Here is a 17,246-nt window from a genome sequence, read left to right on the forward strand (position 1 = left end):
TGAGTTTTTTCATCTTATTTTCTATCTAACTTTTTTCTGATGTACTGTTGAGGAGGAGAGTGAGAGCAGCTGATAGGGGACCGGCAGCCAGCCAAGATCAACACACCACACATAGTAAAAGAAAATAAAAGAAATCCCTTTTATCCCAATAGCCTTTTTCCCTTGTGTGTATCCATTATATTTCATTACATGATTAAATTCCACAATCATTTGCTATCACTATAAACATAATAGATAATGCTTGGTAATTTCATGGAGGTTAATTCACCTCCATTAGATAACTTTGGGTTTTTTTTTTACTTTTTCAGTGTATAGCTCCATGTTTATCTGCCAAACACTATTCAATTTCACCTATAAGACATAATTACTAAAGACTGCTTCAGTCAGATAAGAGTTATACAATTGTGTAAACTATATTAATTATCTTACTATTTTTGATGCATATGGTAGTAGTATCTGTGTGAATTAACAAGTAGTTTCTGAGTTCATCAATTGTAGGTTTTTTACACTGCTTTTTGCTAAATCAAAGAACTATTACTATGACAGAGGAAAGTTGAGCTGTCCCACAGTATGAGAAATTGAACAGATAACATGGAATAATCAAAAACAATTTATATACTATCAAAATTTGTGTTCATACTTTAAACCTTAATATCTTCCTATAGTTTAAGATGTCCAGTACTTTTACTGGCTCTTTTTTTCAGTTTGATGAAATATACGTTAAAGCTCCAATCTTTTCCTACTTCATTTGGGCTTCCTGTTCTATGAGACTGAAAATTGAAGAGTGGTAACAGAGAAAGTGCTTTCTGTCCTACATCAGTTCTGAGGCAATGATAACAAATATCTTTTGGAGGCTCGTTCTTCCTCCCGTCTTATTCATTTTGTGTTTTGGCTGGGATTTTTTTCTGTTTACTGTCAAAAAAAAAAAAAAAAAAGGAAAATAAACAAATTAAATCTGTGTTTCAGGTGTTACTCTAGAATCAGATTCCTGCCTTGACCCAGGGATTCCTGTGAATGGCCATCGCCATGGTAACAACTTTAATATCCGCTCCACAGTTACTTTTAGCTGTGATCCAGGATATACACTGAGCGATGAAGAGCCACTCATATGTGAAAGAAACCATCAGTGGAATCACGCATTACCCAGCTGTGATGGTAAAGTATCAAGTTATTCAGATGGCAGCTTTAAAGTCCAAAAAAAGTTAATCTCCTGTTTTTGAGAACTAATTAAGCTTATCATTGCTACTACTCCCTTCAATTATGCCAAGATGCACACTTGTCAAAAATTATTTTGCTGTTAATAAAAGCCATACTTTACACCTCCATATCAACCTTCCGTCAAGTACTGTAATGTACGGTGATATTTACAGGTATATATTCACCAATAGGAAATCTGAATTCTCACAGGGTGCCACTTATCAACTGTGAATGAAAAGGGTGCCATTCAACTAATATTTTCAAAGCAAAGACAATTAACTTGCATTTTAAACTTGGAATACTGAATACCAAAATAATTGCTCAAAATTCAGGATACCAAGTAATAAAACAGATCATGATCAACCTGTGTAATTAATTTTCTCAATATATTTTTGTTTTGAAATTTTGATTAGTTCATTAACTTTTTTGGCAGATATGCAATATGAAACTGTCTAGAGCTTTCATGAAACCTTTTTTTGAATGCTGAACTATACTAGCAAATATTTCTGTGTTCTTCTTTAACATTGGAATTTTTGCTACATTATTTTTCTATGCACTACAGTATCAAGTCAGTTTTTTCAAGGAATGCTTGTATAGCTGCTAAAAAATCTCTCTGATAGAAACCACAGAAAATAAGATCCAAATGTAATTAAGTATTTCAAAAGGGAAAGAACACAGCATCTTTGAAAATTCTCCATAAGCTCCTTTTGTTAAACCTCTTGCTAAAACCTTTTATTTTCTTTCTTAGGGTTGCTAAATGATTACCTTTAAAAGCGTGTTTGTCTTGATCACATTTCTTTCTCGTTAAGATATGTGTTCTAAGGCACTGATGACAGTTCAATATGTGAAGGGAAAAGATGCGGTTCACACCAACAATGGTTCTTGCTTTAGTGAATTACTTACATTAGTTAATTTCTAACTCCCTTTTAAAGTCCAAGGTTTTCATTGATTACAGTGGAATGTCAAAGGGTAAAGTTAGATCAGATTCAGCAAAGTATTTTAGTTTCTAACTCTGTTTTAAATGGATTTTGTTAAATCTGAATATTTACTCTCACTCAGGCTTCTAATTCTCACTACAACCTTCTGGCCCCATGCCCAAAACATAAAAGCTACCGAAAGATAAAAGCACTTAATCACTACAAAGCAAATTAATATGCAATTCAAGCTCACTCACCTTGTAAGCATTACAACTTGTTTCTCCTTTGCAGAGACAGAAGCAAACTATTGTTTTCAATTGCATTTTTGATCAAATCTTAGACTATGTTCTTGCCACAGCTGATGAACCTTGGAGTATCACAAATCTTCCTATAAGCTGTATTGTAAAATAAACAAAGCATTTTTAGTATTCTTCCACTAGTTTTATTAGTTCCTTTTGCTTTTTTGCTTTGCTGCAATGGGTTGAAGAACAGTATTATATGAATCTTATCTTTGTATAGTATCCTTTTTCCATTTACTTTGTACTAAAATTTATGAATGTAATTTTGATATAGAACACCAATATTCAACTCTTTTTTCCATATGAATGTTGAACTACAGAAAGGTCTGGTTAATTTTCACTCACTGAAAAAGAGCCCCTATTTCCCAGGTCCATCATCCACTTGCAGCATAAGTGTATGATAAAAAAATTCAAGCCTTTCTGAGCAGGGACTCTAAGCAAGCAACGTACAAGGGGTTATACTAATTTTCTTCTTTTTTCTTCACATATTCAGCTACATTGAATTAACTAGTCTAAAAAGATGAAATAAAACTCACATTCTTTTAGGTAGTCACCCAAATTTTTGGTATGTGACAGATTTAACTGAGTTTGAAAAGAGCATACTGCAGTCACCTGCAGACTATTGAAATTCTCAAAATTGCAACTTCAGAAATTAAATCAGCAGAATAAATCCCTAAAAGAAAAGTGTGTTGCTTTGTTTCATGCCAACAAAAAAATAACCTGTTCTTTGTGTACAGAGACACAGTGGTTAAAGTTCCCTCTAAGTGATGTGTCATTCTCAAAAATCTATAATGTCAAGGTGAAGCATAAAAAAAAAAATAAATTAAAGAAAGCTAAATAAAACCAGGTAATTTCTGTATTTTAAATGTTAAACTTAAACCTGTGTAAATTATTTGTAAATATTTAATATCTGCTTGAAGGAATCTTTGACAGTCAAATATTTTTCTTCCTTCTGTGATGTTTAAAGAATAAGAGGGATTTTGAACAAATGTATTCTATCATTCATTTCTGGCATTATGAACCTGATGTATGTAATTATTTTTTATTAAGTAATATTACCAACTATATATTTACTGTGGTTTTAGCTATGCATATTCTCATTCATCCTTATGTGCAGAAATACATATATGCAGACAAAACCAGGCTAGAAACATTTCCTTTCCATCTGCTTATCTTTAAATACATATAATATATAAATTCAAAAAACATTTAAAACTTTAACAAACAGCTTTTTCTAAGAAATGAAAAAATGTACTTTAGCTAAAATGCTAGCATGTATATATATATAAACATTTACATACAAGTGCTGCAGGTTTATTGAACATTTTGTCACATATATTTACCGTCTAGTTTATGGCAAAGTATATTGTTGTATGTAAGGAAGAAGACTAAAAGCATCTTAATGCTTTGTTGTGTTATTGTTAAACATTTAGTTTATTAAATAAAAAAACCCCAAACAAACAACAACATAAAAAGGTGGACAGCAACAGATGAGTGAAATGCACAGCCATTCTGTATTTAAAAGACCAGTGACCAATTAGCATGCAAATCTTAAATTTTAATTAATTTGCCATGTAAAGTTGAGCAGCCTAGTTTAGCAAATTCTGGTATGCATAAAATGCTTTCTAGAATATTTATTGTGTCATTCAAAGTATTCAGTTCCAAATAAATTACTTACGATGTATCTGAATCTTTTAAAAGAGAGGAAGTTACTTTTTTCCCCTTGAACATCGCAGAAGAAATCAAATAGCTACACGTTTATTATTTTTTAAAAAATACATTGATTCTTAAATATTATTGTTTCATAGAAAATGAATTAAACATATACCTTTTAAAATAGATAGTACAAGAAAAGTAGCTGCAAGATATTTAATTTTTTAGTTAGTTCACAAAAAAATTAATCTTATTTTTTAGTACTACTACAATAGTGATTAATACTTGCAATATTCTGGAACAAAGTTTTGCTTGCTTTTGTATTCTGCTAACTAACAAGACAAGCTGTAGATGAAAAGTAAACTAATTTTCAAGGACTAATTTAAAAAGAAATTGTCAAATTTGGATGTTATGTCTTTGGATGAATTAACTTCTTATTTTAATGCTTGACCTTATTTTAAATTTTAAGAGTAGTTCAAAAAGTGAACTAATTTTTATTTTAATAAAACCAGGATTTCTAGGATTTCTGTATGACTTCTATTGGCTTTCCCCTCCCCCTCTTTTTTCCCTCTTTTTTTTTTTTTTTTTTTTTTTTTTTTTTGTCTTGTAAAGCTTTATGTGGTGGATATATTCATGGGAAGAGTGGAACTGTTCTTTCTCCAGGTTTTCCTGATTTTTATCCAAACTCTTTAAACTGCACTTGGACTATTGAAGTGTCACATGGCAAGGGTAAGTATCTAATATAAATTGCATATGAATATGTAATTTCTACGTTTAAAAAATGCAAACACACATACACAATAGAATGCCTTTTATGAATTGAGTTAAATCAGTGTTTTCTGCTGTTCTGTTCAGGAAGAAGTATTATTTCCCAAAATCCCAAAATAAATATATTCAGATGTGTTGTTCTAATTTGTATTTATTTTGCAATAGAAATATTCTTTTAACAGTTACCAGAGGAAATGTGTTGTAGGCTCAAAAAAATAGGCAGAAATTAGAAGATACTTAAATAGAGCTAAATTTTTCAGTGAAAACTGTCAGGTCCTTGTTGATAATTTTCTCCATTACTAAGCATGAAGAAGATTTGACCTGTGTATTAGTAACCTTAGATTTCAGACTTAAGTCATTAGGACCAAAAATTATATATCTTTATGTTATATATACAATAGAGTAATATTTGGAAGCACAGTTAGGCTTGACAGCTTATCTGTTAGGGTAATGTGTAAAAGAACTAAGGAAAAAAGCCTATGAAGTACTAATGATGCGTCACATACCTCTGAATTAAAGCATAATAAAAATATTCCTCAATCTCCATTCTATGACAAGAAGTCTGTTACATTTGATAGTCTGAGAGGTATATTGGAAGTTTCTACTGTTTAAAATCTTACAGACTGAATTTTTGTTTAAAACTTATATGGCATTTGAAATGTAAAATACGTGACAAGACTTTCTATGAAGAATGTTTATCCCCACAGTAAATAAATGTATTTGAAAACCTAACTATAATTCAAAATTTAATCAATTGCTGGACAGGTATTTGGCAATGGGAAAAATGATCATGACTTCAGTAAGGGACCGGTCCCAGAAAATATGAATCTGTATCTGTGGAAGACCGTACATAAAGCTTGTTTATGCTTTCTCCTGTTATAGGGGCACTTCCCTGATTTTTAGAGTAAAAACCAGAATTGTGTTGGAGAAAATGCAGAAACAAAACATGAATACAAAATTTTAGCCAATTACTGAAGCATGTCTCCTACTTTAATAGTAAGATCACGGTAGACATTATAAGTAAAAGAGGCATACAGGAACTTGCATAAAATCTATACAATACAAACTTAGATTTTTAGAGTGCTGTATACAAATGACACTGAATGCCATCAATCCTCTTATGGGAGCTATTGATTTACAGTGAGCTGGACAAATGTCCACACTGCACATATTGATCGGTTGTGCCCAAGTGCTTTCTGCCATTTTTATTTTCTAAATTTCAGGTTTTGATTCCATGTGTAACTTTCTAAAAATCTTCCCATATAATGTAAGATTTTCTTTCTGTATCATCTATATATAAAGAAAGAGAAAAACTTCCTAATAACAACTTTTCTTTTTCCCCTTTTAAAAAATTTTAAAGGTGTACAGCTGGTTTTTCATACATTTCACCTTGAAAGCTCTCATGACTATTTGCTCATCACGGAAGATGGCAGCTTCACAGAACCAGTAGCCAGGTTAACTGGCTCAGTTTTACCCCCTACAATTAAAGCTGGCCTCTTTGGAAATTTTACTGCACAGCTTCGATTTATATCTGATTTTTCGATTTCTTATGAAGGCTTCAACATAACATTTTCAGGTAAGAAATGCCATTCTGCTAAATATCCAGAAACACGAAGCACCAGTAAAAAACCTCATTAGAAATTTTATAGTCTCTATCACAGAACACTGGCTAAGATTTATAAAGGTGGCTAACAGATTGAGAACGATGTTGGTGATATGACTGTTTTAATGAGAATTTTTCCATGTTCACAGAGAAGCATCAGTGTGAAAAATAAGTTTGGAGGAAAACTGTGGGGTATAAAAATAAAAAGATAGAAGGTACTGCTTCAGAAGAAAGAACTAACTGGTACTGTTTTACTAAAGGAAGTATAGAAACTGTAAAAAAAAGCAGTATGCTTATTGTAAAAAAAGTAGTGTGCTACGTCAGGGTCACAGAGGTGTCTAAATTGACAGATTTTGAAATAGAAAATGTATATATAAAAATGAAACAATATATTTTTAGCTGTTGATATATGAAAAAGTTCTGATACCTTTTTCAAATTCTTCAAGATAATTGAAAATCTCAATGCTTTTTATTTACAGTCAGGCTTCTAATACTAGATGACATATAAAATACATTTGTCAATAATTTTCTTTTTCTACCTCTATTACTGTAATATAGAATATTTACAGATCCGCATATGAATGAATCGGCCATTAGTTGAGATGGTCATGCACATGGATATTCTGTGGAACAAGCACAGAAGGAACTCATATTTCAGACCCTCTTACATAATTTTTCAATGTTTTCTTAGGATCTGGCAATGTTTACAGATGAACATGCTATTTATGAATAATGTATCTAATTTAGCTTGCTTATTTTAAAAAGAAAAAACCCAACATCTCACTGGTCAGAGCAATAGTGTCAGATTTACTTGTATCAAATGCTGAATTACATTTGTTCTTGATACTTTGGACTAACCAAGTCAGAGTTCAGCAGTTTTGCAAGTTTGGAATGTAAATATGAATATTAAATGATATCTCTGGTAGTTTATTTATAAATAAATCAAGATGGTAATGGGCTAGGTAACTTGAAGATATCATTATGGATGCAGAGGAAATTTTGTAGAGTAACCAAATATGTGGATCACAGAAGTTTTGAAACACAAGCAAAGGTTTATGCCCTATCTACAACTGATATACACACAGATAGCCATCATGTTCCACCATTTATATTAAAAAGGTATTTTTGAGAAGGATTATCAGGTACATTAATTTTATGACACAAATGGGCAAGTATCTTTTCTTCATTTCAAACAATCAGAATGTATTTCTTCATAGTAAGAGGTACTTGGTGAGAAGACCTTAATCTGTTTTGAATGTCATCTAACACAGAAATTTGGCAGGAAAATTCCCAGGTGCCTAGAGTTCTGCCACTGGGTATCTCCATGCCCACCTCAGCCTTTATAGTGCTGAGCAGAGGTAGTAGGTCATGTGCTTTCAAAACTTAGAAGCTTTGCCAGCAGAAACTGGTATGGTTTGTAAATTCCTTCTACTATTCGGGACCTTCCCACAAGACAGGTGCTGTGGGGAAAGATTTTGCCATTTATTTTATTCAGTAAGTCAGCTGTTTAAATACTCATTCAGTAACTTTGGGTTAGTTTCTTCCCCTGATTAAATGGAGTTTCTTCCTTTAAGTGGCTTTGACCTTAACTTCTACTAACCTCTAAGGTAAATGTTTGAGAAAATAGCTTTTTTTTATCAGTTATCAGAAGTGTCTCTTTTCTAAGTTATCTTTTGGGTCAATTGAATCATATAAAATCAGACTTTTGGGGTTAGACATAAAGTTCATCTTTTTCAACATCTTTTCTTGAACAGTGGTCGGTAATGAATATCTAAAAAGAAAAATGCCCCCAAACCAGGACAAACATACAGTAACACTTCCTCAACGTACTCTGCGAGGATGACACTTTCCGAGTTCTATATAGTCCCTCTGTATGTAACAGCTCTGATTTTTTTCCCATTAATTTGTTCTGACTCCACCTGAATTATTCCTGATGCGTAGTTATAAAATAGACAATAAGAACACGCACCTGAGACTTTTTTTTTAAAAAAGTAAATTGTTTTCAGTTGGGTGGCACCTGTAGGATTTCTAAAAGGCGTGCAAATAGAGATCACCTGATTAAAAGTATAGCTTTACTTAGGAAACTCAAGCACATCTTTTGAAAATGTGGTCATATGTCTTTTCATTGACCTTACCCTTTGTTTGATATTTTGTCAGATTTTTCTTTATTACATAATGATTTTTTTAAAACTGTAAGTCTCACTTCTAAAGCTGTTCGGGATTTCAGATGAAATGAACCAAGAATTATATACAAAGGATGTAATTAAGCAAAATAACAGTAAAGAAATCACAGTGTAAGCTGGTCACAGCCCTTGAAATTAAGAAAATAAATATAGTCTGGATGGACTAAATAGATACACATTTACTGCATATATAGCCACAATAGACATACAGAAACAATACTGGTGTTTAGTAGAGAACTGAACTCAAATACATGTTTTCCACGTGTTCCATACTGACACAATGCAACTAAGTTGGTAAGCTTCACACCAGCACCACCACCACCCCTCCCCGCTTCCCCATGGAAAACTTGTCCTGTTTATTTATATATGTTTTATTGTCTGCAGAATATGATCTGGAGCCATGCGATGATCCTGGTGTTCCTGCCTTCAGTAGACGCATTGGTTTTCATTTTGGTGTTGGAGATTACTTGATTTTTTCATGTTTTCCTGGATATCGCCTGGAAGGTGCTAATAAACTTACCTGCCTGGGAGGTGGCCGGCGTGTATGGAGTGCACCTCTGCCAAGGTGTGTGGGTAGGTGGTCACATGCTTTCATTTCATTCATCAAATCGTTAATAGCACATGGCATGTGTCAGAATACTGGCCAGAGAACAAAGTGCTTGGGTTGAAAGGATTGATCCCCAAGCTGTACAAACTTTAAAGTCAGTGCGAGATCTAGGTAATGCATGTCTCTTTTATTTAGAGAAAAAAAAATAAGAAAGAGGAATAGAGTTGTGATAGAAAATCTTGTGAGAGAAAATGTAAATCTAATTATTGAACTGTATGTTTGCCATAATTAAGACATAAATTTCATCATTTTTCTTTCAGGCTAAAGAAAGCTTTAGAGGTTTTAGGTGAAAATAAACTTTTCTATAGATCCCTGGCTGGTTTTAAAGGTCTTTTTTTCATATTGTCTTATTATTCTTGTAACTCTTAACTGGTTTGGTTTTTTTTTTTACAGTTTATAAACTATAAACTGTATTACAACATTGTAAACTGTAACTTTAAAAATTAATGTCCTGTTGTTAAAAATCAGTAGCTATAAGCTCAAACTGAGTGAACAGTTTTTTTCTGGGAAAAGCTCTGTGCCTGGATTTTATAAGATTTGTACAGTTGCTCTATTTGATTTGTGAGATAGTTTTATCACTACCGTGTCAAATGAATCTGATCAGCTACTGTTGACATAATGCTTCTGAAATGTCAAATAGTTCCACAGACCTCTAAATGGATTTCCTTAAGAGGGTTCTTGTTTTAAATAAGATTTTATTTCATGAAGGGAGAAACTCAGCTTCAACTTTTTTCTTTTATTTGTTTTAAAGAGACGGATGTCTGTATGTGAAAGAAGTCGTACAACCTACATTGTATGTACATGTAAGATACACATATATAGTTTTAATGGAAAAAAAAGTAAACTCTTTCTAATTTTGTTTTAAAAACCTGGGGCTATTTAATCCATGATGAAATAAAGTTACAGATGAGAGAGAAACCAAAATCATATGGAGCTTTCCATTCTATTGGAAATTCTAGATTTAAGTCTTAGGGTATTTTCAGCTTGATGCATCTTAGAGGTATCACCGGGTTCTTTACACTGTCTATGAATGCTGGCTAAGTGCATACCATCCTATATCATAGTATCACAGAACCATAGAACAGTCCAGATTGCAAAGGATCTTGAAAGAGCAGCTAGTCCAACCTTTTGTGTGAAAGGGAGCCTACACGAAATTGTGTAACACCCTGTCCAGTTGCATCTTGAAAACTACAATGATGAGGCCTCTACCACTTCCTCAGATGGTTGTTCCAGTGACTGATTGTTCTCACTGTAAAAAAATTCTTTCTTGTATTGACAGCAACTTTTACTTGCTGCCTCTTGTCTTCTCCATGTGGCTCCTTGCAAAGGGAGAGACTCTGTCCTCTTTGTAGCTGCCCTTTCAGTACTGGAATATTGTGATGAGTCGTGTGTGTGTGTGTGTGTACCTCCTCCCCGAGCCTTCTCCAGGGAGAAGAGACCTAACTCCTTCAGTCCATATTGATTTCAAGTGTGCAAATTTCGCTAGAATAATATTCACATACTCACTTTGATCATCGCATTTTACTTCCCCTAATTTTAAGTGTGTTCCTCTATTCTGTGGCTGTCCATATGTATGAATGGAAAATTAGCTCTTTATTTCTCTGTTGTTGAAGAAAAGATGACTGTTAATTGTGCAGTCTTACAATTCTTAGTAATATGTTGTCTTTTAGCTTTGTCAAGGTATTGTTAAGCCATATCCATGTGTAATTAAAACTGAAAATAAACTCTTGCTACTGCATGTTGCTTAACTGTTGCTCATTTTAAAAGTTCCTTAAGTAGCTGACTTTAATACAGTCAACGTACTGTTTTATGTACATATATAATTCATAGGAAACATAATGGAATGAATACAACTCATATTAATATAAAGCATTTGCTAAACAAATCACATATTTTGAGGACCGACAGAAGAAAGGCATGTTTTTTAGGAAGAAAATTGTCTCTACCTAGTAAAATTTCTATGAATGTTACTAATTTCTATGAAGTAATATCAAAGTACAATATGATCATTTAAAAATATGATTCTGTATCTGACATCCTAAAAACCATAAACAAATATATAAAGGTTAACATACTTCTGTACTTAAATAACGGTAGTCTTTGTCTTAAAAAACTCAAACCACGAAACCACAAAAAACCCCCAAAAAGACCCCCTAAACCCCAAACGCAATCCTAGAGGACTGTAAGATGACTAGATATTATGAAAAATTACTGAAAAACACAAAGTGGTATTAAAGTGACAGGTTACAAATTTGTTCTCTTAACTCCCCAGAGGAGAGCTGTGTCCCCTTCACCATCTGTCATGTATCAGGAATTTAACTGGTTCCAGTACTACAGGTTGTGAGCAGGGGTTGTCAGTCTGCAGGTATTTTATAGTGGATGAGATTCAGATTCAGCTCCAAACAACTAAGTCTGCAGTGGTGTTGCATACGTTTAGGTATCTGTTTTACAGAGAGGTGAATCAGACTCCAGGCATCATTTAGATGCCTAAATAGAGGAGTTACTTCCATGTATGTATGTATATATGTGTGTATGTATTTATATGTAATCGGTTATTGATAAAATGGTCCCAGTTGGCCTGCTGATTCCTGTTGTCTTGCTGCAACATCTTTATTGCTCCTTTGTCATATACCTTGTTAGTAAATGTATGAAACCTTGTAGTCAAGAGGTCAGGTCCAGAGCTAAAGTACTTCTGTAATCCAGCACATACCATCTTTGATTACCTGCATTTATATTTTGTAGGAGCTGCTTTGAATTCTCATTGCTATATAGCTGTGTGCTATTATTTCTCTATTTCAAATCTAATTTCTAATCTAACCCCTGAAAAGTGAAATGATACTGCCTTAAGTATATATGGAAAGATGGTCGGCTTTAGGAGGGCTTTCTGGACAAGGGTTCATGGATTAGAGGTTGAAGGTATAAAATTCCAATATTGAAATCAATTGTAGCTTTGAGAAATGCACTTAGTGAATCCTTTGGACATTTGAGGTCTTCTCAAGGAGGATCTCTGCACCACATAAGCAGAACCTGCCTTTGTAGTATCATGATGCAGTTTACTCAAAATGGGGGCAAAATTACAACCACTTTTAATTTGACTAAGTGTTCAGACAAATTCTAGACCTGTCATCACAACCCTGCAAATACCTTTCCTTGTGGTAGGTGGTGTGTAAAAGCAATCTCAGCAATCCATTTTTCTAGAAGAGCCAGCTGGTCGCTGGAGTAAGAAATCCCTGTTGCTGCTCCTCTAGTTAAATTCTGAAAATGCCAAAGAATCACTAAATTGCCTTGTGAAAGAATACTTATGTATTTAAATGTATTTAGTATACAGTGAGTGAATATGTATGATAACTGTTATAACATTGAAAAAATAAGAAAATACTCTTCATCTTTACATCATGAAGAATTAAAGTTGACAACATGCACTAAAAGTATAATCTGCCAATTTTATATGCACTTTAATAATGTAAGAAAACAAAAGCTAATATGTGTTCATTTCATGTAAGCTTTTTTTTTTGTCCCCAATATATTTTTTACTACCTTTAAAGCATTATTTTTTGGAAAGTTATCTTTGTCTGTTCCCAGGTTCATTAGCTATCTTTTTTATATAGGAGCTTAGAGATTTTTTTTAATTAGAGAAAACAAAACAACTATTATTTATTTATATTATTTAAATAATTGAATAATTATTATGAAGCTCCATATATACTAAGAATTGTACTAGAATGATAAGCTATATAGTTGGTGTTGAAGATTTTATTCAAAATTATCGTCTTGTAAACCTCACTTTCTAAAATGTAAGTTTTTGTTTTATATTCTACATTTGCACATTTGAATATGTGCTCTACATATTGCTTATTTTTATTCATGTGTTATTTGTATATACATTTTGAACCATCATTTTTTATGGAACATTGGTTTTTCACTTTTTTGCAGCCCACATTCACATGAACAAAGATGCTCAACCACACAAAAGTCTCAAAAAGATATCATTTACATTAAAAATTAACATTAAGAAATTATCTTGACCCTGGCTTTTTTAGTCCAAGACTCTGAGTCCCATAGGGACTGGATTATTGTAATTTTCACTGGCCTTCTCTCCATGCTCCCCTGAACTTCAAAGGCTGAGTGTCTGAGTGCCTGGATGTTGATTGGCTCTCAGAATAAGGCAGCATCCCTTCTCCTTCAGTGAGGACCCTTCTTTTCATGGCACAAAGACACTACCAAGTGTATCTGCAAAATCATGCAGACTTTCATAAACAGGTGTCCTTGTAAATCTGTGTGTCAACCTTTCACTCCTTTATCTTTTCAATTAAAATTATTTTAATATTTATCTCAGCCATGCACCTCAAGTGGTTATGCAATATTATTCCAGCTCATCACAGAGTTTTGAAGACTCTACCTAGAATTTCCATTTAGGTCATCACTCCATTTCTAAATGTGTTGGATACAGCTGGATCTTGCCCTCCTGACTAGAAAACAACTTGTGCCTACAGCCACATACTTGCTACTATTTGATGAAAAGTGTGGAGAAGATCCAGGCCCTTAGGGCTGACTCCCTTTGCACTCTTTAAAGAAAAGACATGATCATTACCCAAGGTGGTGTCAAACTTCTCCTATCTCAGAATATGAAAATTCCCCCCTACATATCCCCACCCCCCACCCCCCCACCCCAAGATGTGCTTCTCATAGGGAAGCAACTCCCCTTAGCTGTCTGGTGAATTCTCCCTTTACATTGACATGATGTGGCTTTTCAGGAAGATGGCTTCCTTCCCCTTCTTTGTACCAACTGTAGAAGCACTGGGACTGTTGCCAATCTCCTCACAAATAATTTTGCATTCTACATTGAATTGTTCAAAAGAAAGGTAGTGAGGTCATCCATAAAGAAATCTCATTTCCTGTAAGAGCTTCCTCAAAAGCACGCAGATAACAATGATGGCTTCCCTTTCAAATGTGCTAGTAGTTGAGATCTGCAGATGAGACACTTTAATCTCTTTTCACACAAGAGTACTAACTCTTTTCCACTTTTCTAGATGCAGTGATTTCATTTGGAAGAGCTATCCTGCGGTCATTAGTTAACTAGTTGCTTACTCCAGCAAGTATCCTACAGTAAGGGTTTTCTGCAGTTAGCCACAGTGTAAAGGACATAGTCTTTTGAAGGAAAAAAGAAAAAAAAAACCAAAACAAACCAAAAAGAAACAACAAACCAAAACTAGCTGGCTACTTCTATGTAACTGTTCTTTGAGATACGTTGTTTAAATATACATTCACAGTGTCCACTTTCACTCCTCAAAATTTACTGTAACAGAGGAATGTGAGATTGAGGGGAACTGAGAGACAGTAACACTCTGCTGTCTTGTGTGATGCACAGAGTCATGGAATTAGAAGCACATTTCTATAGATAATGCCAAGACAGAAATACTCTCCTAGCAATCCTGGCACAGGCTACCTGGAAAATAAAAGTGCACAGTGTCTTGAAGAAGAAATAACTGCTGCTGAAATAACCCATGTATTTAGGTTTGAGAATGCTGATATAGGCATCTGAGGTTTTACTGTTCTGAATCAGCTTGTTGCCTATAAGGTTGTTAGCATTTCATCTGCCACATTGCTGTAATTGGCATGTTTGTCTGTGTGCTGTAGGTTTAATTTCCCAAATTTACTTCTGAATAATTTAATTATCATTTAAAATTACTGGGTTTGTGTTTGTTCGTATGCTTGTGTGGGGGTAAAAACCAAGCTACTTGAGTACAGACAAGCTTCTCCTGATTATCTTTTGTGTAGTTGAGATTTGAAAACAGAAAACAATTTCTTTCCCCTTCATTTCCCTTCCTCCTTTGTTGTTATTTAGGGTTGTTTTGGGGTTGTTTGGTTATTTTTGGTTTTGGTTTTGTTTTGTTATTATTGCTTCAATTATTATTCCAGTGTTTTTAGATTTGTTTTTTTCCAAAAACATGCATTTGATTACTAATTGTCGTTGTGATGGGTTACTGACACTATTTCTACATATATAATTTATTCCCATAATGTCATTTGCTTTTACGTAGTTGCTAATGTAGACATACATTTATACTTATTTCATGGCTCTGTGAACTAAATTGCCCAAGAGTGTGGATTACATATTCTTCTCACTTTCCTTCCAGCAACAGCTCTTTTTTCTCTACCTATAATCACAGAATTCTATTACAATTTCATTTACATTTCACAGTTGACTACTTTTTCCTGAGAACAAAGCCCAGCTTTTAGTGAATTTGTCCCCCTAGAGTGCAGATTTGAGAGTAAAGCTCCTAGGCAGTCATGCACTTCTGCATATCCCCAAATCTGGGTGAATCTCAGAAGCTTGGTGAATACTGGAGTCCAGAAGTGAGGGGGAACAACTCCTTAGTCTGTTGAAGTCCCTGATTCTGAGGCTAATGTCCACCTAAAGGAGAACATCACAATCAGATTTCAGGTGCTGTCTTGGCTTCTAGCCTTTTAAACAAGAACCACACAATTTCTCTGGGAAATCTGTTACTAAGGCAGATCTCCTAGATCTCATCTATCAAACCAGGACTATGCTTTCAATACTTTTCTTACTTTCCATTGTGGTTTAAGTCAAATATTCAGGAGCTTTCTATCACTGTATTAAGGTTCTGCTACTACTAAAAAAGGAATTGGAAAACTCATGAATTAAAAGAAGCATTCCTATGAGTAATTTTTTTAATTGAATATAACAATTCAATGCGCCAACAAAATCAATACTAGAAATAGATCAGATCTTGAATGCAGAAAATTCTTGAGCTCCCCACAATGTATATATTCCTTCAGCTTAGCAGTGCCATACTTCAAACGTTTCACTGTCACACTGCAGTGCAGAATGCTGTCCCCTGGCCTCATGAATTTCATATTCCATTCTGCACACTAGCATGGCTTTGGCATAGAATCATAGAATTCATTTATGTTGGAAAAGACCTCTAAGATTGAGTACAACCACAAACCTTAAGTTTCCAGGTCCACCACTAAACCATGTCCCTAAGCACCACACCTATACATCTTTTAAAAACCTCCAGGGATGGTGACTAAACCACTTCCTGGGAAGCTTGCTCCATATGCAGTTGTCAGTGCCGAGTGAAGTTAGATGCTGCTCTGCTTCATTTTTTTTTTTGGATACCAGTAGCAAGTATCTTTACAGGCTTGGCAGGGAGCAGAGCGTGTGCAAAACTAGGAATGTGACATGAAACAAGATACCTGGTAAATATACACGTTTCCAGAGATAGGTGGCTGATAATTAGAAGCGGAGGGAGTTTAGATAGCAGCATCGAACACGTGTATCTGATGTACACCTAAGTACTTTTTGAAATTTGACTTTATCATTTGCAATGATTCTCTAACAGACAAGGAATGAGCCTTTTAGGTTTGGTATTCCTTTATGGTGAACTATGATATGCTGATAAAAATCTTAAAGAGGGGAGAAATTTCATTTTACCTTCCTACTTGCCAAAGATGTGCTGTTCACTGATTGTTGAAGGCAATGGTTAGAAACCTGAGCGGAGACACCTTCACAGTGAATTGCAAGGTACACTGCTGAAGTGTAGGTACCTCTCTTTTCAAGACTTTTAAGAAAGTCCGTGAGGGGTACAATACAATAAATGCATATTTATTAAATCACAGAATATATGGCTTGGCTATAAGAAAAGTTGAGGTACGAAATAATAAATTGTTTATTCCATCATATTCTGTCTGTAATATTAACTGAAGTATTGAAGTAGTAAGATTCTAAGACAAAATAAAAGTATCTGGTTGTACTTATTAATAATTTTCTTTTACCTCCTTGGCTAATGTGAATGATCTGTACCTAGCCTCTCTACTCAGCGCTATGGCTGAAAAGCTACATTCATTATTAGAGATGGTTATTTACCCCTGTTCACAAGGTCACGTAACTGAACAATTTGATCACCTCTTCCAGGATTTAGGCATTCAGATATCCCATGATAATGGGAAGGAAAAGTTTGAATTAGTTCTTCAACTCTCCTTTCAAGGATTGTC

At 34.0% G+C, this 17,246-nt stretch overlaps 1 protein-coding gene across 1 annotated transcript in view; it reads left to right on the forward strand.

The window, feature by feature from the left end:
* CSMD1 (CUB and Sushi multiple domains 1) overlaps nucleotides 1-17,246 on the forward strand; it is a 1,210,323-nt gene that overhangs the window by 919,179 nt on the left and 273,898 nt on the right. The window contains exons 18-21 of the mRNA XM_056344568.1: nucleotides 967-1,155; nucleotides 4,679-4,795; nucleotides 6,195-6,410; nucleotides 9,005-9,193. Coding sequence (XP_056200543.1) covers nucleotides 967-1,155; nucleotides 4,679-4,795; nucleotides 6,195-6,410; nucleotides 9,005-9,193 — 711 coding nt within the window. The remainder of the gene's footprint in view (nucleotides 1-966; nucleotides 1,156-4,678; nucleotides 4,796-6,194; nucleotides 6,411-9,004; nucleotides 9,194-17,246) is intronic.

Source organism: Falco biarmicus, chromosome 6 (assembly GCF_023638135.1).
Source record: "Falco biarmicus isolate bFalBia1 chromosome 6, bFalBia1.pri, whole genome shotgun sequence".
Lineage (NCBI taxonomy): Eukaryota > Metazoa > Chordata > Aves > Falconiformes > Falconidae > Falco > Falco biarmicus.